The 24,034-nt window shown below is 52.4% G+C and overlaps 1 protein-coding gene, 1 long non-coding RNA gene and 1 pseudogene across 15 annotated transcripts in view; all 3 read left to right on the top strand.

The window, feature by feature from the left end:
* Positions 1-4,024, top strand: part of LOC105491000 (uncharacterized) — a 37,886-nt gene extending 33,862 nt beyond the window's left edge. For 2 of the 12 annotated variants that reach the window (XR_011626342.1, XR_011626343.1), the window contains exon 8: positions 3,672-4,014. This is a non-coding gene — a long non-coding RNA (uncharacterized lncRNA). Of the gene's footprint in view, positions 1-3,671 lie in introns of all 12 variants that reach the window. The other 10 variants (XR_011626345.1, XR_011626349.1, XR_011626350.1 and 7 more) reach the window with 8 other exon arrangements.
* A 4,041-nt stretch (positions 4,025-8,065) lies between these two features.
* On the top strand, positions 8,066-9,555 carry LOC112428237 (dynamin-1-like; annotated as a pseudogene).
* A 2,495-nt stretch (positions 9,556-12,050) lies between these two features.
* Positions 12,051-24,001, top strand: LOC105491003 (chondroitin sulfate proteoglycan 4-like). 3 transcript variants are annotated; one of them, XR_011626340.1, is made up of 3 exons: positions 12,051-13,119; positions 13,426-15,971; positions 16,614-19,572. XR_011626340.1 is itself a non-coding variant. In XM_071100984.1 (3 exons), the coding sequence occupies exons 1-3, from the start codon at positions 12,619-12,621 to the stop codon at positions 19,699-19,701; spliced, it is 897 nt and encodes a 298-aa protein (XP_070957085.1). In that variant the 5' UTR covers positions 12,051-12,618; the 3' UTR covers positions 19,702-24,001. The 3 variants fall into 3 exon arrangements, 1 of the variants encoding a protein (XP_070957085.1); XR_011626339.1 differs by having other exon boundaries at positions 13,426-17,922; positions 19,483-19,570; XM_071100984.1 differs by having other exon boundaries at positions 13,426-13,602; positions 19,483-24,001.
* The last annotated feature ends 33 nt before the right edge of the window (positions 24,002-24,034 follow it).

Consider the following 24,034-nt stretch of genomic DNA (forward strand, 5'->3'; position numbering starts at 1 on the left):
TTTCTTTTTTTTTTTGATTATTTAGTTTTTATTTCATAATCATAAACTCAACTCCGCAATCCAGCTAAGCATGGAAGGGAACAAGGAAAACATGGAACCCAAAGGCAACTGCAGTGAGAGCACAACGATTCTAGGATACTGTGAGCAAATGGGGTGGAGGGTGCTCTCCTGAGCTACAGAAGGAATGGTCTAGTGGTTAAGATAAAACCTAAGTCAAACTTATTAGAGTTGTCCCACAGTCAGCAATGGTGATCTTCTTCCTGGTCTTGCCATTCCTGGACCCAAAGCATTCCATGGCCTCCACAATATTCATACCTTCCTTCACCTTGCCAAAGACCACATGCTTGCCAACCAACCACTCAGTCTTGGCAGTGCAGATGAAAAACTGGGAACCGTTTGTGTTGGATCCAGCATTTGCCATGGACAAGATGCCAGGACCTGTATGCTTTAGGATGAAGATATCATCAAATTTCTCCCCGCAGATAGACTTGCCACCAGTGCCATTATGGCATGTGAAGTCACCACCCGACACATAAACCCTGGAATAATTCTGTGAAAGCAGGAACCCTTATAACCAAATCCTTTCTTTCCAGTGCTCAGAGCATGAAAGCGTTCTGCTGTCTTTGGAAACTTGTCTGCAAACAGCTTGAAGGAGACATGGCCCGAGGGCTCGCCATCGATGGCAATGTCAAAAAACACAGTGGGGTTAGCCATGGCTGACAGTACCGGGCTCCCGACGGCGGGGGTGTCTGCAAAGCCTCCTTGGTTTTCTTTTCTCAATATGCCTAAATATTTAAAATTATTATTTTTAAATTATATCAGCAAGTCTTCTTATTTTAAAAAGTAAAATATATTCATATATATATAAGAATAACATTAATAACCTTCTTCCAGTCCTTTCCATCCTCACCCCATAAACAAGCAATAGTAACAGCTCGATGTCCCTTGGTCCATATCTTTCCTTATACTTGTACAGACCTATAAAAATTGGTATATCCAAGTATAGTGTGTTTTATGATTGATAAAAAAAAATCACACTTAAGCAATGTGATTTTTTCATCTCTCTGTCTCAGCAAGTGAGACTCTGGATCAATATTTTTAAAAACTACATCATATTCCAAGTTATTGATAAAACTACAGATTATTCAGTTTGCTTATTCCTGAGTTCTAATGACATTGAGTGTATTTTCATAATATTATAAAACACGTTTCTCTGCTGCGCATTGTTTGTTCATATTCTTTATTCCTTATATTTAAATGTCTAAACCATCAGAACCTTATTTTTGTGAATGGCATGAGACAGTGGATTTAGTTGTGTTTTCTTCTAGATTGAAGGCCAGTTTATATTTAAAAAATTAACCTTTTCCCACTGAATTGAAATAGTACCCTGCCTATATTTTATGTTCTTATATATACTTACATTGATTTTGGGATCAATTGCTGATCCACAGAGACATTTTTATTCATCTTTTAATGTTGTTTTGATTATAGTGTCTTTATAATGTAGGTTAATAATTTGGTAGGGCAATTCTCCCTGTTTCTATTTTTTATTTTCATAGTTTTCTTGCCTATTCATTTATTTTTTCATTTGAACTTTACGTTCATTTCATGTACTTTTGTAAAATGACTTGCTATGGTTTGAATGTTCGTGCCCTCCCCAAATTCCTATGTTGAAATCCTATCCCCCAAGGTGACAGTATTAAAAGGTAGAGCTTTTGGGAGGTCGCTAGGTCGTGAGGGCAGAGCTCCCAAAAACAGGATTAGTCCCTTTATAAAAGAGGCCCAAGGGAGCTTGCTTGTCCCTTCCCCCACTGAGGGCATAACAAGAAGGCACCGTAAATAAACAATGAAATGGGCTCTCACCAGATACTGACCTGCCTGTGCCTTGATCTTGGACGTCCCAGCCTTCAAAACTAGAAAAAGTCAATTTATGTTGTTTAGTAGCTCTCCAATCTATAGTATTTTGTTACAGTGGCCAAAATGGACCAAGACGTAATTCAATGTGATTCTAATGGGGATTGCATCACATACATTAATTTTTCTAAAAATTAATATTAACGCTATCCTTTCTGGAGTACTAGCATGTCACTCCACTTGCTTAGATCTTGTTTTCTGTCTTTAAAAATGACTTCATATACAAACATTCTTAGCCATTATTGTTGTTGTTTTGTTTTCATTTTCTTTTTCTTTTTTCTTTTTTCTGTATTTTAGTAAAGAGGGTGTTTCACCATGTTGCCCGGGCTGGTTTCGAACTCCTGACCTCAGGCAATCCGCCCGCCTCGGCCTCCCAAAGTGCTAGGATTACAGGCGCGAGCCACCGCACCTGGCCTATTGTTGTTTTTAATCATGATTTTTTTTTTTTTTCTTGAGACAGAGTTTTGCTCTGTCACCCAGGCTGGAGTGCAATAGTACGATCTTGGCTCACTGCAAGCTACGCCTCCCGGATTCACGGCCATTCTCCTGCCTCAGCCTCCTGAGTAGCTGGGATTACAGGCGCCCGCCACCATGCCTGGCTAATTTTTTTGTATTTTTAGTAGAGACAGGGTTTCACCATGTTAGCCAGGATGGTCTCAATCTCCTGACCTCGTGATCCGCCCACCTTGGCCTCCCAAAGTGCTGAGATTACAGGCGTGAGCCACCGCACCCGGCCGATTTTTTTTTTTTCTTTGAGATGGAATCTTGCTCTGTCACCCAGCCTGCAGTGCAGTGGTACAATCTAACTCACTGCAACCTCCGCCTCCCAGGTTCAAGCAATTCTCCTGCCTCAGCCTCCCAAGAAGCTGGGACTATAGGTGCATGCCACCACGCCTGGCTAATTTTTGTAGTTTCAGTAGAGACGGGTTTCACCATATTGGTCAAACTGGTCTCGAACTTCTGACCTAAAGTTACCCACCCATCTCGGCCTCTCAAAGTGCTGGATTTGCAGGCATGAGCCACCAGGCCCGGCCTTATCATGATTTTAAAGAAGCTATTTCAAATTTAAAATTGTATTATTAAATATTTCAAATACACAGAGAAATATACAAAATATTCCAGGCAACATGTACCCTCCTCTCATACTCACTAGATTTTAACATTTTGACATATTTATAGAATGTGATGACATTCTTTCATCTTCCCCCTTTCTAAATATGTGGCTAGTGTCTAGGAGTCAGTGTGTATAATTCCCAGGCATTTAAACATTTTTTAAATGTATTTTTGCATTTCTAAATAATAGATAATGGTTTTATATGTATTCCTATGTAATATATAATGCTTTTATGAGTTATTTAAAAAATAAATTTATATCCATGACTAGTTATTCCTCATATTGAGAAAGGCTAATATTTTTTATGTACTGTGTATATCTTGATTTAAGATATTTTATTAAATTATTTTAATGGTAGTAGTATTTATCTTATTAAAATCAAATTTTCTCTGTTCTCTATTATATGCGAAAATATTCAATTTTACCTTTTTTGTATGATATACATGCCAATTGTTTTCTTTTTTTCACTTTAATTAGCTAAACATTTTAAATAATGTTGACTAACACTGAGGAAAGCAGCATGTTTTTCTTATTCTTGATTTCAATGGAAATGACTTTAGAAATTCTAATATAACGCTTCTGTTAATTTTTATAAGCTTGTCATATTTAAGCAAGACTTTTAACTTATTTTTTTTCTTTTTAGGATAATGTTTTGATGAATCCTCACAGTGATCCAAAGAGGCATGTATTAGTCCGTTTTCACACTGCTGATAAAAACATACCTGAGACTGGGAAGAAAAAGAGGCTTAATGGAACCTATAGCTCCACATGGCTGGGGAGGCCTCAGAATCATGGCGGGAGGTGAAAGGCGCTTCTTACATGGTAGTGCCAGGAGAAAATGAGAGAGAAGCAAGAGCAGAAACCCCTATAAACTCATCAGATCTCATGAGACTTATTGACTATCATGATAATAGCACGGGAAAGACCAGCTTCCATGATTCGTTACCACTTCCTGGGTCCCTCCCATAACATGGAATACTGGGAGATACAATTCAAGTTGAGATTTGGGTGGGGACACAGCCAAACCATATCATTCCACCCCTGGCCCCTCCAAATCTCATTTCCTCATATTTCAAAACCAATCATGCCTTCCCAACAGTCTCCCAAAATCTTAACTCATTTCAGCATTAACCCAAAAAGTCCACAGTCCAAAGTCTCATCTGAAACAAAGGAAGTCTCTTTCACCTACGAGCCTGTAAAATCAAAAACAAACTAGTTACTTCCTAGATACAATGAGGGTACAGTTATTGGGTAAATACAGCTGTTCCAAATGGGAGAAATTGACCAAAACAAAGAGGTTACAAGGCCCATGCAAGTCCGAAATCCAGTGGGACAGTCAAATTTTTTTTTTTTTTTTGAGATGGAGTCTGGCTCTGTCACCCAGGCTGGAGTGCAGTGGCCGGATCTCAGCCCACTGCAAGCTCCGCCTCCTGGGTTCACGCCATTTTCCTGCCTCAGCCTCCTGAGTAGCTGGGACTACAGGCGCCCGCCACCATGTCCAGCTAATTTTTTTTGTATTTTTTTTAGTAGAGACAGGGTTTCACAGTGTTAGCCAGGATGGTCTCGATCTCCTGACCTCGTGATCTGCCCATCTCGGCCTCCCAAAGTGCTGGGATTACAGGCTTGAGCCACTGCACCCGGCCAGGACAGTCAAATTTTAAGCTCCAAAATGATCTCCTTTGACTCCGTGTCTCGCATCCAGGTCACACTGATGCAAGAGTTGGGTTCCCATGGTCTTGGGCAGCTCCACCCCTGTGGCTTTGCAGGGTACAGCCTTCCTCCCAGCTGCTTTCATGAGCTGGCATTGAGTGTCTGCAGCTTTTCCAGGCACATGGTGCAAGCTGTCAGTGGATCTACCATTCTGGGGTCTGGAGGACAGTTGTCCTCCTCACAGCTCCCCTATGCAGTGCCCCAGGAGGGACTCTGTGGGGTGGGCTCTGACCCCACATTTCCCTCCTGCACTGCCCTAGCAGAGGTTCTCCATGAGAGCCCCGGCAGCAAACTTCTGCCTGGGCATCCAGGCATTTCCATACATCCTCTGAAATCTAGGTGGAGGTTCCCAAACCTTAATTCTAGACTTCTGTGCACTCACAGGCTCAACACTACATGGAAGTTGCCAAATCTTGGGGCTTCCACCCTCTGAAGCCACAGCCTGAGCTGTATGTTGGCCCCTTTCAGCCACGGCTAAGTGGCTGGGACATAGGGCACTGAGACCCTAGGCTGCACAAAGCACAGGGTCCCTGGCCCTGGCCCACAAAACCACTTTTTCCTCCTGGGCCTCCAGGCCTGTGATGGGAGGGTCTGCTGTGAAGGCCTCTGACATGGCCTGGAGACATTTTCCCCATGGTCTTGGGGATTAGCATTAGGCTCCTTGCTACGCACACAAATTTCTGCAGCTGACTTTAATTTCTCCCCAGAAAATGGGTTTTTCTTTTCTATCGCATAGTCAGGCTGCAAGTTTTCCAAACTTACGCTCACTTCCCTTATAAAACTGAGTGCCTTCAATAGTACCCAAGTCACCTCTTGAATGCTTTGCTACTTAGAAATTTCTTCGACCAGATACCCTATATCTTCTCTCTCAAGTTCAAAGTTCCACAAATCTCTAGGGCAGGGGCAAAATGCCACCAGTCTCTTTACTAAAACATAACAAGAGTCACCTTTGCTCCACTTCCGAACAAGTTTCCTGTCTCCATCTGAGACCACCTTAGCCTGGATTTTATTGTCCGTATCACTATCAGCATTTGCGCCAAAGCCATTCAACAAGTCTCTAGGAAGTTCCAAACTTTCCCACATTTTTCTGTCTTCCTCCGAGCCCTCCAAATTGTTCCAACCTTTGCCTGTTACCTAGTTCCAAAGCCACTTTCACATTTTCAGGTATCTTTTCAGTAATGCCCCACTCTACTGGTACCAATTTACTGTATTAGTCCATTTTCACACTTCTGATAAAAGTATACCCGAGACTTTGAAGAAAAAGAGGTTTAATTGGACTTATAGTTCCACATTGCTGGGGAGGCCTCAGAATCATGGGGAGAGGCGAAAGGAACTTCTTACATTGGCAGCAGCAGAAGAAAATGAGAGAAGTAAAAGGAGAAACCCCTGATAAACCCATCATATCTCATGAGACTTATTCACTATCATGAGAATAGCACAGGAAAGACCAGCCCACCTGATTCAATTACTTCTCCCTGGGTCCCTTCCACAACACGTGGGAATTCTGGGAGATACAATTCAAGTTGAGATTTGGATGGGGACACAGCCAAACCATAACAAGGCAGGAATTATTATTAACCCATCTTCCCAATAAGGGAACTGAGGCTGAAAGGAAGGGATTTGCCCAGAATCACACAGCTGGGAAATGAGCAAGCCAGGACTTGCCTCAGGTGTGATGATCTCCAAGTCCAGGCATGCCCCTAACCCCCAGTGAGAGTGGGGCTTTGCCCATCTGCCCTCACTGCCTGCCCTGTCTTGCAGGAATATCTACAAGGACTATCAGCAGCTGGCCCGTGAGACACAGGAGGAGGTGAAGAGCTGGAAGTCCTCCTTTCTGAGGGCTGGCATGTACCTTGAGTGTGTTGGGGTGAGCGGCAAGGCAAGGAGGGGAGGGGCAAGCTGCTGATACTAGTGGGCCCTGGGGCACCATCCACAGTGATGCCAACTCATGCCATGTTTCTGAGCCCTTATTTGGCTCAGAAATAACCAGGAATCCTCCCCACTATCTACTCTGGGGGTGAGATCAGAGTTAAGTTTTCTGGTCCTCCCATCCTTCTCCAGTGGCAGTTTTGTGTCTCCGTCTCTGCCACAGATGGTATTTCCTGCATGCCCTTTCTATGATGCTGGTTTCCTGTGACTGCCTTCTCTTTTCTCCCCTATTTCACTGTGGCACTGTCTAGAGGAGCCTTAGAGTTGGGGTGCAGTGTCCCAGCTTCACTCAACCTATCCCCTTTTCCCCGCTGTGTGTGTCTACTTTGGCTGTGCTCCCTGGTGCCAGCAGTGGTGGCAATGTTTGTGTGTGGGCCTCCCAGGACAAGAAGAAAGTGAGTGTGACCTTCTCTTGCTTCCTGCCAGGCGTCTGCAGCCTGGCACCAGCTCTGGCCAGGTCTTTAAGCAAAGGACCTGCAGATGTTGTTTTCTCATTTCTGGATTGGGAAATTGAGGCAAACTCTGGGTACTATAGTCAGAAACAAATGAGGCTGAATCAGGGGAGTCTGGGGTCCTGAGAGATATAGGGATGGGCAGAGACCTGAAACCCTTTAGAGCATGTGGGGATCTGGGTGTCTGTTTAGGCCAGTTGCTTCTCTCTCTGCATCAATGTTCCAGGTACCCTTGCAGGAGATGCCTGGAGCCTGGCTACATGGCCTGTGTACCCTGATGCCCTGTGTTCTTCATGACAGGCCAGCAAGACCGAGGGGAATGGCTCCGACAGCTTCATGCACTCCATGGACCACAGCTGGAGCAGCAAGTGGAGACCATTCAGAACCTGGTGGACTCGTACATGGCCATTGTCAACAAAAACATGCAGGACCTCATGCCCAGACCATCATCCACCTCATGACGTGCATGTGCCGCCTCATGGGAGTAGGGGGTTCCTGTAGCACTGGAGACCCAGGTGGCCATGTTGGCCTGGGGGAGATGCCGACCAGCCTTATGGGACCAGCCTCAGAAAGGGAGGCACGGTCCAGACCAGAGTTGTCCCACAGAAATACAATGTGGGATTACAGTGGCTCATGCCTGTAATCCCAGCACTTTGGGAGGCCAAGGTGGGAGGATTGCTTCAGCCCAGGAGTTCAAGACCAGCTTGGGCAACATAATGAAACCTCATCTCCACACAAAAATTTAAAAAACTAGCTGGGCTTGGTGATGGCAGGTGCATGTAGTCCTAGCTACTCGACAGGCTGACGTTGGAGGATCACTTTGAGCCCAGGTGGTTGACGCTGCAGTGAGCGGTGATCTCGCCCACTGTACTCCAGCCTGGCGACAAAGGGAGATCCTAGCTCCAAAAAAATTTTTAAAAACTGAGTAGACAGATGTCCTGGTGGCATGGTAGATCCTGAGTCCCCTCCCAGATCTGTGACCTTAGACAGGTGACTTTTCCTCTGGACCTCAGTGTCCTCATCTGAGTGAGAAAAGGGCGGTGGGGAGGCAGACCTTCGAAGGAGTGTAAGCAGTGTAGAAGCAGTGTCTGAAAAGCTGTACTCGGGGTTCCAAGTCCAGCAAACAGTACCAGCAGAGCCCGGCGGGGCGGCCAGGGCGGCACAGGCATCAGGTTCCAACCTCCTTCCCTCTTTGCCCACTCTCAGACCAACGAGTTCATCTTCTCGGAGCTGCTGGCCAACCTGTACTCCCGTGGGAACCAGAACAGCTGATGGAGGAGTCCTCAGAGCAGGCACAGCGGTGCAAAGAGATGCTGCGCATGCACCACGTGCTGAGGGAGGCGCCCAGCATCATCGATGACATTAACACGACCACCGTCAGCACGCCCACGGGGTTTGTAGATGACTCCTAGCTGCAGGTGCAGAGCGTCCCGGCCGGACGCAGGTACCACAGCCGGCTCCCACGACCCCAAAGCCCCCTAGCCCGGGCTACAGGAGAAGTACCAGACCAGGCAGTGGCGCGCCCCTTCCCCAGAGTGGCTACCACTTGAAGCAAGAAGCGGAGCTTAGAGAGGGCGGGGCTTGCCGTGGAGCTCTGCCTGCCGGGCGGGGTGGAGCTGGGACTTTGGTGCCGCTGGCGGCGGGGCTTAAGCTCCGGCGACCGCCTTGGGCAGGCAGGGAGGATCTTGCATGCATGGGCCTGGCTGGCACTGGGCTGGGGCGGGGCCTCAGGGTGGGCGGGGCCACTTATCATTCCTCTCTCCTTTCCTCGCTCCCTGTCGCCCGCAGGTCGCCCGAGTCCAGCCCCACGACGCAGCGCGGAGCCCCCGCCGTGCCCCCAGCCTCTGCCTGCTGGGTCCGCCCTAGGGGAAGCGCCTCTTGTACCCTCCAGGCCGGGGGCTTCCCCTGACCCCTTCCGCCCTCCCCCAGCAGGTGCCCTCGCGCCCTGCCCGGGGTCCCCAGGTGAGTAAGGGGTGAATATGGTGGGAGAGGCCGCCGGACGGGCATGGCAGGGAGGGAAATGGGGCTGGATTCTAGTGCATCGGACCTTGTGGCAGAACCGGCCGTCTCCATCCCAGGCATTCGACCGTGGGTGCTGGAGCCCTGAGTGGCCGAGGGCTGACGGAGCCTGCCCCCAAAGGAGTACTGAGTCCCGGAGGTGGTCGTTTTTAGGGAGGGGGCTATGGGGCTCCTCTCACCTGCCCGCTTCTTTCCAGCACTTGCATGGCGCTTCCCTCCATATTCACTCTTGGTGGCCACCCTACACGTTGCATTCCTCCTCCTTTCTTCTTCTGTCTGTGCTCCATCCTCCATTCCCTCCAACTCCTCTCCCAGCCCCTGGGGAGCCTACCTCAGGTGAAAGAGTCTGAACACCGATCTGCTCTGGTTGTGTGGATTTCCTTCAGCTACCCTGATGTCCCCACTTGCAAGTCCTGACTCCTTTGAGCCATTCCAAGGGGTGTCCGGCCACTGGCCCACAGGAGCAGAGACCAGGCTGTGACTGTGCGACCATCAAGGTGTGTGATGTGTGGGGGGGAGCTTGCAACAAGTGTAAGAATGGCACCCAGGCCTGGGCTAGGACAGGAGCCTGGGGGCCATGGGCAGTCTGATGTTTTCCTCAGCCCCCACCCCCGCCCCACCCGACCTGGTCTAAATCAATGTGGTAGTGGTGGCTGCAGCAGCAGGGACAGGAGTATCTGAAGCCTGCTTCACTACCAAATATCTAAGGAAAAGCATTCTGCATCTTTTGGCTTGGCCTTGTTGACCCATGGCCCTCTTTCAAGGACATTCACTCTAATTCCCAGTGTGCCCTGTTTCCACTGGCCACGTTCTCTAAGGAAGAACAATAGCATCTGTTTTTGTCTCCAAATGACTGTAGGGTAAGCGCCCATAAACCAAAATGAGGCAGGGGTTGGGGCTTGCCCTATGACCAATGTAGGTGGGTAGAGGCAAGCAGCATGGTATTGGGCAAGACCACTGGACTGGGAGTCCAGAGATGCTGCTTCACCCTGGGCCTTTAGGCAAGTCCCTTTCCCTTCCAGAGCCTCAGCGTCCTTTCTATCAAATGATTTCTTTCTGCCTTTCTCCCAGGGTGGCTGTGGGGATCAAGGGAGACAGTGGCCATAGAGATGCTGTGTTAATTACAGATGCGGCTGTAGGAGCACTTTGCTAACTACCAACGTGAGTTCAGACTCTTCAGGGTATTTGGCACCCAGGTCTGTGGTGAGGTGTGACATATGGGATGTAAGGTTTGATCCCTGCTCCGACTCCAGTCTTGCTAACATGCAAAACATTTGGCAAGTCATGAAGAGCAGTCTGGGAGAGCTTCTTCAAGGCAGCCTGGCTTCAGTGCAGCCCGGGCCATAACTGAGATAGAATTACATGGCGAGGAAATCACCCAGGAGGCCTCAGGAAGAGGTGAGTCCTGTTCATGCACTTGGGCTGATCATGGCTGGATCCAGCTGCAGATGTCCGATGGGCAACACCAGACCACTGCGCTGCTGGAGGTGCAGGCCTTGGAGCCCTACCTCTGTGTGGCCAAAGGCTCCGGCCTCGTGGTCCCTCAAGGAGGCCAGGGCACCATCGACACAGCCAAGCTCCACCTGGACACCAACCTTGATATCTGCAGTGGGGATGAGGTGCACTACCATGTCACAGCCGGCCCTCGCTGGGGTCAGTTGCTCTGGGCCACTCAGCCAGCCACAGCCTTCTCCCAGGAGGACCTGTTGGATGGGGCTGTTCTCTAAGACCTCAATGGCAGCCTCAGCCCCCGCAGCACCCTGACCTTCTCAATGGAAGTGGGGCCAGTGCACACGGATGCCACCCTACAAGTGACCGTTGCCTAGAGGGCCCACTGGCCCCACTGAAGCTGGTCCGGCACAAGAAGATCTATGTCTTCCAGGGAGAGGCAGCTGAGATCAGAAGGGACCAGCTGGAGGTGGTGAGTGGGGGTGTGGGCCAGGTAGAGGGCCTCCGGCCCAGCTTCCATGCCAGGTACACATGTGACTTGGGCTGTGGCTGTGGTGGTCCCAGTTGCATGTGTGCACGGGTCTCAGATGTGCTCCCGTATATGTTGTGCTCCCAAGAGTTTCTGGGGAGCTTGCTGTACACCCATCCTCCTGGGAGTTGTGTGTGCCTCCAGAGTTCATGTCCACTTGTGTCCATGGCGTGGCTGAGCGTGCAGATTTCCGGGCCCCACCAAGCCCTATTGAATCTCTGAAGTGGAGCCCAAGAATCTGCATTGCAGTCAGTTTCCTGGGAGGGCATCACGGGTCCTGAACTTTGGGGATTGCTGGCCGTGGAGACAGGTGGCTGCTCTTCAGATCCACATGTTCCCCGCTATTTTCTCAGAGCCCAGACCAGGACTAGGAGGGTCGGTCAAGGGCTTCTACCCACCCAGGAACCACACAGAGCAGCCACGGGCCCTCCAGAAGGCTCGCTGACTTGCCCTGTGACCTCAGGCCAGTCCTTGCCCACTCTCGGCCTTACTCTCCTACACTGCTCATTTCGGAGACCCTTCTTGTCTGCATGTCTGGAGCTTGAGGCTGACAGTGAGCCAGCAAATCTTGCATTAGGAAGGCCTCGAAGGAGGAGGCAGCATTTGGGCCGGGCTCTGAAGAGCACAGGCCATCAGGAGCAGAGAATGGGGAGTGGTATTCCAGGCAGAAGGAACATTCCAGGCAAAGGCATAGAACAAGAATGTGAGTTTGAGAGTGGTTTAGCCTCTTGTGACAGGCCCATCAGGTGAGGGAGCCCATGTGGCCTTTGGGGCTTGAGCTCCATAGGGCCTGGGCTAAAGGCGGCTGTGCCTCCAGGAGGGGTGGGGCAGAGCGCCCTCTGATGGTCCTCGGTGGTAATAGCAGGGGCTGGGGAAGCACTGCCTGGAAACCAGCCACAGACCTGAACAGATCCTGAGCAGGTAGGCCTGTGTGTGTGTGTGTGTGTGTGTGTGTACACGCGCATATGTACATGTGTGACTGTGTCAGCATATGATGAACTTGTGTGTCTGTGTCACTGAGTCTGGGGATATGTGATTAGGCACCTCCCCGAGGGAGTGCATCTCAAGCTGTGTGACTAACCCCCTGTAACCGTGTGTGGGGTGGGTACTAACATGTGACCAGCAGCCGGGGCAAACCAGTGAAACCCCATCTCTACACAAAAAATTTAAAATTAGCTGGGCATGATGGCACATGCCTGTGGTCACAGCTACTTGGGAGGCTGAGGTGGGAGGATCCCTCGAGTCTGGGAGGTTGAGGCTTCAGGGAACTGTGATCACACCACTGTACTCCAGCCTGGGTGACAGAGTGAGACTGTCAAAAAACAAAAAATGTGACCAGCTGCATGCCTGGCTGCTGTGTGTGTGAACCCATGTGTGTGCTTGTGTGTCTAAATGAGCAGTGGTATCTGGAGGAATAAGTGGGGCAAGATCAAGCCTGTTCTGGCTGCTTAGGGCCACAATGGCCCCTCAGAGACTGCCTCTGTGGCCCCCTGTGAGTCCTCATGACCTCTGTTAACCAGGCAGCCCAGGAGGCAGTGCCGCCGGCAGACATCATATTCTCAGTGAAGAGTCCACCGAGTGCCAGCTGCGTGGTGATGGTGTCTCGTGGCATCTTGGCAGATGAGCCACCCAGCCTGGACCCCGTGCAGAGCTTCTCCCAGGAGGGAGTGGACGCGGTCAGAGTCCTGTACCTGCAATCCCGCCCTGAGGCCTGGAGCGATGCCTTCTCGATGGATGTGCCCTCAGGCCTGGGTGCTCCCCTCAAGGGCGTCCACGTGGAGCTGGAGGTGCTGCCCGCTGCCATCCCACTGGAGGTGCAAAACTTCAGTGTCCCCATGGGTGGCAGCCTCACCCTGGCCCCTCCACTGCTCCGTGTCACCGGGCCCTACTTCCCCAGTCTCCCAGGCCTCAGCCTGCAGGTGCTGGAGCCACCCTGGCATGGGGCCCTGCAGAAGGAGGACGGACCTCAAGCCAGGACCCTCAGCGCCTTCTCCTGGAGAGAGGTACAGCTGTGAGAGAGGCCCAGGGGCTGCAGCCCAGCTCTGGGACACAGAGTACCCTGAACCCTGGGTACTCCCAGTGTGGGAGTTATACACAGAGAGGAGATGGGGAGTCACATATCAGAAGCACCTGTGCTTTAAATACTGTATCTCCTTTCTTCCTCACAGCTCCTCTGGGAGCCAGAACTTATGGTCCCCATTTTCCACCAATGGAAGCTGAAGCCCTAAAAGAGTCAGTCTCCTCCTGCACCCAAAGGCAGGACATGAAAGGTGCTGCTGGGGCCTGACTAGCCCTGGGCCTGCCCGTAGGTGGAAGAGCAACTGATCCGCTACGTGCACGACGGGAGCGAGACACTGACAGACAGTTTTGTCCTGATGACTGACACCTCTGAGATGGACCGCCAGAGCCATCCTGTGGCCTTCACTGTCACCGTCCTGCCTGTCAATGACCAACCCCCCGTCCTCACTACAAACACAGGCCTGCAGGTGAGAGTATTCCCGGCACCATCCCCCATGTCTGCTTCGAGAAAGAGGCCAGCGTCCCCTACTTCCCAGCACAGAGCTCCCCCTGTCTGAGCCTCAGTTTCCTCCTCTGCAAAATGGGGACGCTGCCGCATGCCTCACGGGGTTGTTGGAAGGAGAGTTGTGAGATTGTGCTGAAACGGAACACAGGTGGGAGGTTTTGTCATGGACACTTGCAGGTAAGTTAGGCAGACTTCTGAGCGGCCACGGGTGGCTCTGCTGTTCCTTCTCCTGTGGCTCAGGACCAGAACTCCCGACAGAATCACTTACAAGCCCATAAGGGCAGGTGTCAGGGCAGGAGCCAATAAGCTTCCCACCTTCACCCCAGCAAGTAAAGGCCGTGGCTTGGCTCCCCAAACTCCTGCCCCTTGTGCCACAGCAGAGCAGGGCCCCCATTTGGCAGAGGTGGAAGTTGAGGCCCAGACATGGGGTGGAACTTCTCTATGGTTGTGAAAGTAGTTCTGGTAGAACAGAAAGGGCATGGCTTCACTAAGCCCACATGGCAGGGCTTTGAATGCCAGCTTCTGGGGTACATCCTCCTGGGTCAGCAAGAGTCACTGAAGGTTCCACAGGAGAGCTGACTTGGGCTGTCTCTGACATGGGGCGCTGAGGGGGGCTTTGGTAGTCTAGGATGTGCCCATAGAGGGTGGCCTCATGGTGCAGAGGCCACAGGCCCCTGGAACCACAAGCCAGGACAGCTGTGTGTCAGTATGGCCTCCAGGTGGTGCCATCCACCCGTGTTTGGTCTGGGAGCCCAGCAATGGGGCCCTGTCCCCCACATTATGGCCCCTTCTGCCAAGACTCAGCCTGAGGGCTCCCTGGGGCCAGGGAAGGAAGCCCAAGAATGCCAGAAAGCTCTGTTTCCCGGGCATGTGAGTCCCACTGCAGCTCTGCCCACAAGTAATTGACCCACCAAGACTGGTACCAGGACCTCAGGAACAGGCGCCTGCTCTGCTTGCAAGTGGGAGGCCTGAAAAAGGGTCCCCTTCACCCAACATGAGGAGGGCCCGTAACTGCTCTGGAAGCACCTGGGCCCATCGCAGCGCTGATTCTGTGCTGCAGAACATACCAACCATCAGCCCCCCACTCTCCGCGCCACCCACCCCTCCCTCAGCCGGAGGGAGGGCCCATTTCTAAAATCACCACTCCCACCTGTGCCCGGCCCTGGCCAGGCACACACGGAGGCTCTGAAAGGAGACCCCTGCCCCACCAGTGAGACAGATTAAGGAGCACTGTTGGTCAACGTTGGGGATTTCTGGGGGTGAGAACTTGGTGAGGGTAAGAACTGGGGCCTTCCTGGGTAGGGGACACAAGCTGGCCTTGAGGGACACGCAGGACTAGGGCAGATGAAGAGCAAGGAGGCTGGGCCTGGAGGGTGACCTTCCCTGGGGCCTTCCCTGGGGTGACAGGGAAGGTGAATGTGGGGAGGGCCCTTTGTGCAGGGGAGCCAGAGCAGTGCCAGCCTCGGTGCCACCTGAGGGCCTGAGCCGCAGCAGGATTGGAACCCTGGTGGCAGCCCAGGGCTGGGGAGGAAGGGGTGGGTGAGCAGGGCAAGGCAGAACCTTCACAGGCCTGTGTCCCCAGATGTGGGAGGGGGCCACTGTGCCCATCCCTGCGGAGGCCCTGAGGAGCATGGACAGTTACTCTGGGCCCCTGAGCATATGGTTTACGCCATTGAGCAGCCCAGCAAAGGGCGGGTAGTGCTGTGGGCAGCGCCGGGCACCGAGGTGCGCAGCTTCATGCAGGCCCAGCTGGGCAGTGGGCTCGTGCTGTTCTCACACAGAGGTGGGTGCTGATGGCCAGGCCCTGGGTTCCTGCTGCCTGCAGGGGTGCCCTGAGATGGGGAGCCAGCTCGGGCCAGCCGGACCCAATGACTCTGTCTTCAGGAGCCCTGGACGGAGGCATCTACTTCGGCTTCTCTGATGACAAGCACACTTCCTCCAGACACTTCTTCCGAGTGATGGCCCAGAAGCAAGTGCTCCTCTCGCTGGAGGGCAGCCAGACGCTGACTGTCTGGCTAGACGGGTGTGCTGATTGTGGGCATTCCGGGGTGTGCCAGGATCTGGGGCAGAGCTGAGGGTGGCACGCCAGGGTCACGCTGCCTCTCTGGAGAGACAGGCCTGTGCCTGGATTTCAAAGGGTGATGGCCCCTTTTGCATCTGGAAGGGTCCGTCCAGCCACTCAGCAGCCAGAGCCTCAGAGCCAGCTCCAGCGCAGACACCAACTCCTAGCTTCTGCTCTATGGTGTGGTCCCGGGCCCCCAGCCGGGCCGGCTGTTCCATGCCCAGCAGGACAGCATAGGGGAGGACATGGTGAACTTCACTCAGGCAGAGGTAAGGGCCTCACTCTGCAGCCACCACTCAGATGCCCACAGCCTCAGGTGGCCGCTGTGCCACAGACATCATGTGGACATGGGTGCAGGTTCCAGCATCGCTGGCAGCAGACACTCCCAGTCCTGCCATGGTCCAGGCCCTGGTGTCCTGCCCTCCAGGAGCCACCAGGCTGGCAGAGCAAGTTCATGTTCCCAGAAGGAGAAAGAAGGATGCAGGAAGTTGGGGATACAGGGCCCTAGAGCAGGGCTGGGGTCTTGGGGTGTGGCTTCCAGAAGAAAGCTATAGCCAGACCCAAGGGTCTGGAGAGGGGGCACTAGTGGTACCCCAGTAGCTGGCAAGGGGCAATGCTTGGTCCAGAGGGTTGGAGTTGGAGGTGAAGCAGCTGCTGGGCCTGTGGGCAGAGGCGTGAGCCTGGGGCTCAGGTCAGGTGCCAGCCAGAGACAGTGGATCCTAGGGGCAGATGAGCTGATGAAAGGCAGCTGAGTCAGCCAAGAGGGTGAAGCCACGGTTCATCCGTCCTGGTGGCTTCAGAGACCACTAGGAAGAACTAGAGCTCTCAGCCATGGGTAGCAGCAGACTCTGTGATAACTGTGCCATGGGGGCCAGCCCAGTCATCACTTAAACGAACACCTCTTCCCGAAGGCAGAACAGGAGTTGTTCCATAGCAGGGCAGAGTGGCGCAGACTCTTCCGTGGGCCGTCCTGGGCAGGTGGTGCAACTGATGCCCCTGCCAGGAGGCTGCATGGGCATCTGGATCCAGCACATGATCACAGTGAGTTCTGAGTAGGGAGCGGTCTTGTGGGGCGCAGAGCTGACTCTGTCACTCAGGAGCCATGGCAGGCGGTACTGCCCCAAGTACCTCCAGAGGGGTCTGGCTGGCTGGTCCCCCCGCCAGCCCTTGAAAATGGCACAGCCCACCCCAGCCCCCTTTCTAAGCTCCCTTGCTTGGGCAGGGACCTCCTGAGCCTGGCACTCTCCCTCCTGAGAGGCGCAGATGGTATTCAGGAAATGCAAAGCAGAGGTTTCTTGGGCCTCTCACATCAACACCTCCCAGTCCCAGGTTCTGTATTTCCCTGGAGCCCCACTCCTGCTATGGCCCCCTCCCCACAATGAGATATTCATCAGGCTGGTGTCTACAGCTGCTGTGTACCCTCGGTTGCTGGGAGCCTTTGTCAAGAATGCACAGGAATGGGGAGGGCACGGGACCCGGCCATCAGCAACCCTTGCGCACTCTATAGTCCCACGTTACTCAGAGCTTCCCCGTGCCCCAGCAATACGAAGGACTAGACTGAATGGGCACCAGGGTACCAGGCTGGCAGTGCCACAAAGGCAAGTGGGGAAGAGGCTACATGGGCTATCTGGCCCACTCAGGGAGGAGGGCAGGACTGGGGATTGTCTTGACAGCAGCCCTGTCCCACAACACTGAACTGGGCAGGGAAGGGGTCAGATGTTCCCCTGACATGGGACTGGATTCCAGAGCATCGGACCTGGCTGCCAGAACCGGCCCTCTCCTTCCAAGGCACTGGGACCATGGATGCCGGAGCCACGTATGGCTGAGGGCTGGTGGAGCCTGCCCCCCAGGGAGCGCTGACTCCCGGAGGTGGTCGTTTTTGGGGAGGGGGCTATGGGGCTCGTCCCACCTGCCCCCTTCTTTCCAGCATGTACATGGCACTTCCCTCTATTTTCACTCTTGGTGGCTGCCCCACACATTGCATTCCTCCTCCTCCTCGCTGTCCTCCATCCTCCATTCCCTCCAACTCCTCTCCCAGCCCCTGGGGAGCCTACCTCAGGTCAGAGAGTCTGAACCCTGAGATACGCTGGGTGTGTGGATTTCCTTCAGCTACCCTGATGTTCCCACTTCCAAGTCCTGACTCCTTTGAGCCATCCCAGGGGGTGTCCAGCCACTGGACCACAGGAGCAGAGACCAGGCTGTGACTGTGTGACCATCAAGGTTTGTGATGTGTGTGACACATCACATGAGTGTGAGAATGTGAGAATGGCACCAAGCCTGGGCTAGGACAGAAGCAGCTGGGGAAGGAGCCTGGGGGCCATGAGCAATCTGATTTTTTATCCACCTCCCCCCCCCCCCGCCACCTTACCCAATCTAAACCAATGTGGTAGGGGTGGCTGCTGGGGAAGGGATGGGAGTGTCTGAAGCCCACTTAATTCCCAAAGATTTCTAAGGAAAAGCATTCTACATCCTCTGGCTTGGTCTTGTTGACCCATGGCCCTCTTTCAAGGACATTCACTCTGATTCCCAGTGTGCCCTGTTTCCACTGGCCACGTTCTCTAAGGAAGAACAATAGTATCTGTTTTTGTTTCCAAATGGCTGGAGAGTGGGGCTGTGGGTCCAGCACCCATAAACCAAAATGAGGCAAGGATTGGGGCTTGCCCTAGGATGTGCTGATGACCAACGGAGATAGGTAGAGGCAAGCAGTGCGGTATTGGGCAAGACTGGGAGTCTAGAGATGCTGCTTCACCCTGGGACTTCAGGCAAGTCCCTTTCCCTCCCAGAGCCTCAGCGTCCTTTCTATCAAATGATTTCTTTCTGCCTTTCTCCCAGGGTGGCTGTGGGGATCAAGGGAGACAGTGGTCATAGGGATACTGTGTTAACTGTAGATGTGGCCATAGGAGCACTTTGCTAACTACCAACATGAGTTCAGACTCTTCAGGGTATTTGGAACCCAGGTCTGTGGTGAGGTGTGACATATGGGATGTAAGGTTTGATGTCTGCTCCAACTCTAGTCTTGCTAACACATGTGAAACATTTGGCAAGTCATGATCCTGCCTTGAGGAAAAGGGCAGTCTGGGAGAGAGCTTCTTCAAGGCAGCCTGGCTTCAATGCAGTCCAGGGCATGACTGAGATAGGCTTATGTGATGAGGAATTGGAGGGTATCTGGGTAAAGAGCTGCAGTGTGGGCAGAGGTTTAGTGTGGGACTCACTGAGGACACCCACTGGCCAAAGCAGGGAACAGAGACAGAAAGAGAAAGAGCTCTGTGGGGAGGGTGGGGCATAGGGTGGAGAACTTCAAAGTCCGAAGAGTATGACTTGTTGGGGCTCAATGCTGTAGGCAGTAGGGAGCCATGGAAGGCTCTTAGGTAGAGAAATGGCAGCTGAACATTAGCGAGCAAGCGCTGTCTCCATGAGCAGCATGGATGGTCCTCTGAGCATGCCAGCATGAGTGTGCAGGGAGCTGGTGCAAATGCCTCTGTGTGTGGGTGAGCTTCTGTGTTGTGACTCTGCCCATGTGTGTGCTTCAGTGTGCCAAGTGGCTGCACACCCCAGATCTGTGCTGCACGTGCCAGCCAGTGAGGGTGCTGGGCACTGGGAGGTGGCAGGGAAGGAGGCGTATGCGTGTTGTGGGCATGTGTGTTAGCATGTGCATGCCAACAGTGGGGCCTCACAGCATGTGTGTGCACACCCCGGCAAGTGCATGTGTGTGTCCCCCAACCCCAGGCCTGCCCCACCCATGCATATGAGCTGCCATGTTGATTTGATGCTGTCTTTCAGAATCACTATCAGTGGCCCCTGAGGAGCATCAGCCGTGGTAGATACATGCCTCGCCACCTGCTGCATGAATGGTGTTCCCGCCCCACTGCACCAGCTCCACAGGGGGGCACACCTGGGACCTCAGATCCAGGCTCCCTGCCCCTCCTTTCTGGAGCTGCAGATTTGCTCTTTCCTCTTTCTGTCCTCGTGCTGTGGCTCTCTCACCTCCCTTCCCTGTGAGCCATGGGACTCAGCACCACTGCCCATGGCCTCCATGGCTGAGCCTGGGGGCTCTCGGAACAGGCTCCATGCCCAAGCTGGCAGACATGGGTGCTCTCTGGAGCCATCAGAGAGGGCATAGAGCTCATGGTTTATGGTGTAGGGGCTGGGAGCTTGGAGGGCGTTGTGTGGGGCTGGACTCTGAGGAGGCCAGAGGTCTAGGAACGTCATCCTGGGCACGCCATACCTGTCATGCAGTCTGAGTCATGCTGCCAGGGCAGGGCATCCAGCTCCCAGCCTGGGAGTGCCGAGAGCCGAATCCACTGCAGAGCAGCGGTGATAGTCGGGGTCCCACCTCCTCTATCTGTCGGCAATCCAGTGATGATCTAGGATAAAATCTTAAAGTCCCATACACATGGTCATCCCACAACACACTTCACAGGCCAGGAAGGGACACACAGCCCCCTTCCCATCCTCCCAGGTACCATCATAGCTGCTAGTGTGTGACCGAAGGCAGGGTCCCTGGCCCCCGCTGAAGCATTACCACTGGCCAGCAGGCTCACGCACCTTGGCCAGTTGCTCCTAGGGGTCACCTGTGCTATTCAGCCAACGGGACCACAGTGCCTGTTGGCCCAGCTGAGCTCTGCCTAGTGAGCCCACCTGCCTCTCCTGCCACAGACTCTCCCTCTTCTGCTTTTCCCAGCAGGAAGGGCCCAGCCTCACCTATGAAACCCGCAGCCCCCCTGCCCCGCAACCAGTTGAGGCTCCCGTCTTAGACTTACAAGTCTATGGCCAGTGGCATCCAGCTACCTGCCCTCCCTGCCTTCCCCAGGCTCCCTTCAGAGGACCCTGGTCTTTCTGACCACTCAGAGGGGCCTCTGGCACTCACTCCAGCCATCCGTCCCTTATAGCTTCACCATTTTGGTTCAAGCAGTGTTCCTTATCAGGCCAGTTGGCTGTTGGGTGGGGCTCCCCAAACAAGAGGTGCCCCTGGGCCAGTGGGTTGGAAGACAGGGTGACCAGAGAAGGGGGAAGCCCAAGGGGGCTGAGCATTGGTCTGAACTGTGGGTGCACTGCCTGGGTGCCATGGGTGAGGCCAGCGTGTGTGGGCTGGGGAGGGCTGCCACAGCCCCAGGCACTACCTGTGAAGCTCTGGCTCCTCCCTCCATCTTCCTCCCCTTTCCCTTCCAGCCCCTTTTCCAGGAACCTTTGCCACACCCACACCTGCGCCCTCCCCTCCCTGGCCCTCCCACAGCTGCTGTGGCGCGCCAGTGCTCTGCGCTTGCCTCACCAGCTCTCTGCTTGCTTTTCTCTCTCCTGTTTTCTCTCTGCTTCTCTCTGACTGCCAGCTGATTGGGTCAGGCAAGTCCATCCCATCCTGAGAGCCCCAGCCACACTTTAACCTCTAAACAGATCCTCCTCTTCTCGGAGGCCTCCCTTTCCAGGCCTGCTGGGCGGGTGTCCTGTGACTTGACAGTGGCTCCCCAGCCCCAAAGCCAGCCCCCTTCATCTGTGACTTAGTCTGTTGTAGTGCTGAGCTGACACATCCAGGTGTGACCGTTCCTGAAAACTTGTGCCCCTCTGTGGTATGCCCTGCCCTGTTCTATAAATATCCATAAATACTCTGTGGTACGCCCTGCCCTGTTCTATAAATACCCATAAATACTCTGTGGTACGCCCTGCCCTGTTCTATAAATATCCATAAATACTCTGTGGTACGCCCTGCCCTGTTCTATAAATATCCATAAATACTCTGTGGTACGCCCTGCCCTGTTCTATAAATACCCATAAATACTCTGTGGTACGCCCTGCCCTGTTCTATAAATATCCATAAATACTCTGTGGTACGCCCTGCCCTGTTCTATAAATATCCATAAATACTCTGTGGTACGCCCTGCCCTGTTCTATAAATACCCATAAATACTCTGTGGTACGCCCTGCCCTGTTCTATAAATACCCATAAATACTCTGTGGTACGCCCTGCCCTGTTCTATAAATACCCATAAATACTCTGTGGTACGCCCTGCCCTGTTCTATAAATACCCATAAATACTCTGTGGTACGCCCTGCCCTGTTCTATAAATACCCATAAATACTCTGTGGTACGCCCTGCCCTGTTCTATAAATACCCATAAATACTCTGTGGTACGCCCTGCCCTGTTCTATAAATACCCATAAATACTCTGTGGTACGCCCTGCCCTGTTCTATAAATACCCATAAATACTCTGTGGTACGCCCTGCCCTGTTCTATAAATACCCATAAATACTCTGTGGTACGCCCTGCCCTGTTCTATAAATATCCATAAATACTCTGTGGTACGCCCTGCCCTGTTCTATAAATATCCATAAATACTCTGTGGTACGCCCTGCCCTGTTCTATAAATATCCATAAATACTCTGTGGTACGCCCTGCCCTGTTCTATAAATATCCATAAATACTCTGTGGTACGCCCTGCCCTGTTCTATAAATATCTATAAATACTCTGTGGTATGCCCTGCCCTGTTCTATAAATATCTATAATTACTCTGTGGAATGCCCTGCTGTGTTCTATTAATATCTATAAATACTCATATATATATATATGAGCAAGCATGGGGGTGCATGGGGGTGCTGTGCAGGCAGCCGTGTGGCCTGACAGTCTCTATCAGTCCCGCCATCCCTCAGCTGAGAATCAAACCCATTTCTGGGTGGCGGGGAATGTGTCCTCTGCTGGCTGTGTTCTCTGTGGAGTTCAGGGGAGGGAAAAGGCCAAGCCATTTCTAGGGTGCTATTGGGAGTAGTGAAAAGGCCTTTCCAAGGGACACTTTTCCTGGAAAGCCCCTGGAACTTAACTGGCTCTTATCCTGTGAAGCAGGCTCTGGCCACTAGGGGGCAGGGCCATGAACTCAGCCTGAAGGAGCCTGTGGGACAGCCAGCACTCTGGAGGGACAGACAGAATAGGCCACCGGGTGCAGACAGGAGAGGGAGGCAAGGGGATGGAACGGAAGACGCCTGGGGTGGATGGAAGTCAGTGGCCTTCGGTGCTGGTGTCTGTCTTCCTGGCCACCGCTAGATTAGGCTTCTGAGCCTGTTGGCTGTCAGGGCTAGGCGCCATAGTAGGCCCCATGAAATTCACCAGGTGTCACCAGGCAGCATACAGGTAACAGGCCTGGAAGTCCCCAACAGCCCAGCTGGACATGCTCAGACACTCTGGGGCTCCTCGTTCAGTGGCACAAACTCCAGGACCCAGTGAGGGAAATGGGAACCCACCAGGCTGCGCAGTATGGCTAAATCCATTTATTCCGAAATGAAAAGCAAAATAAACAGGAGTCGCACCACCAAGGAAGGCAGGACCCCATCCCCACCTCCTTCCTCCATCCTATGGTATCAATAAATAAGTTTCCCAGCTGTAAATAACAATTAGAATCTCCTCCTCATATGCCAGCTCCAGCCTTTGCTATGTATGATACAGGGGGTGGTCCTACCCCCCAGAATATACAAAATGTTACACAGATAGTATATGTACACTGGGGAAGGGGGGCCACCCCAGCAGCCTGTGCCCTCGCCTACTCTACCCTTAGCCCCACTGTCCCACCTCAGCTGCCTCTCTGAATAAGAAGATGGGAGCCCCCTGAGGGAAAAGTTGCTTTGGTGAGAGTAGAGAGGCCATCAGGCCTCCTCCAAACAAACCAGCTCCACCAGCCTCTGGCTTTTAAATAACAAACATCACCGTCCAGAAATTTAAGGACTCAGCCCTGGTCAAGGTGGCAAAGGGTCTGTTTGTCTCCCTCCATTAGACGGGGTCTTTTCTTGCTACCCTAATGGTAAAGGGGTGACTGGGAAGGAGTGGTTGATACATGGTGGGGGTGGAGACTCCAGCCCCACTTCTCCAGGGTTATGCTGACAGGGGCCTGCTTTTATTTTTCTCCCATGACTTTTTTTTAAAAAATTCCATGACTTCCTTTTCATAACTTTTTAAAACATGTTTCATAAAACATTTTTCTACTTTTTTTCCACAACTTCTTTTGCCACAACTTTTCTACATTTTTCATCCCAATAACTTTCTCATCCCACTTTTAAAATTCCTGTAACTTCTTTTTAGTTTGTGTCCTTTCAATAAACACACTTGCATAGTTACAATTTTGTAAAAATAAAATCCGATGATCTCATGCCAAGCGTGCCCAGGATTTGCACACTCAATACCTTTAACAACATAGTTTACAAGACACACAAAATTTAAAGGCAAAAACAGCATTTTGTAACAATTTCCTAATTTATTACATTACAGTAGCATCACAGTAGCAGTCAATAATGGCACTTTAGACAACAGTCTTTCAGTATTTCCATTATACATTCTGTTGACAGGAATTCGT

The sequence above is a fragment of the Macaca nemestrina genome, chromosome 7, assembly GCF_043159975.1.
Source record: "Macaca nemestrina isolate mMacNem1 chromosome 7, mMacNem.hap1, whole genome shotgun sequence".
NCBI classification, from domain to species: domain Eukaryota; kingdom Metazoa; phylum Chordata; class Mammalia; order Primates; family Cercopithecidae; genus Macaca; species Macaca nemestrina.

What these genes read in the sequence shown, in the direction of transcription:
- LOC105491003 (XM_071100984.1), top strand. Translation starts at nt 12,619, where the DNA reads ATGACCTCTGTTAACCAGGCAGCCCAGGAGGCAGTGCCGCCGGCAGAC. An exon ending in GCGCCTTCTCCTGGAGAGAG is followed by an intron (nt 13,120 to 13,425) that starts GTACAGCTGTGA and finishes GCCTGCCCGTAG; the next exon opens with GTGGAAGAGCAACTGATCCG. An exon ending in CTACAAACACAGGCCTGCAG is followed by an intron (nt 13,603 to 19,482) that starts GTGAGAGTATTC and finishes GCTGTCTTTCAG; the next exon opens with AATCACTATCAGTGGCCCCT.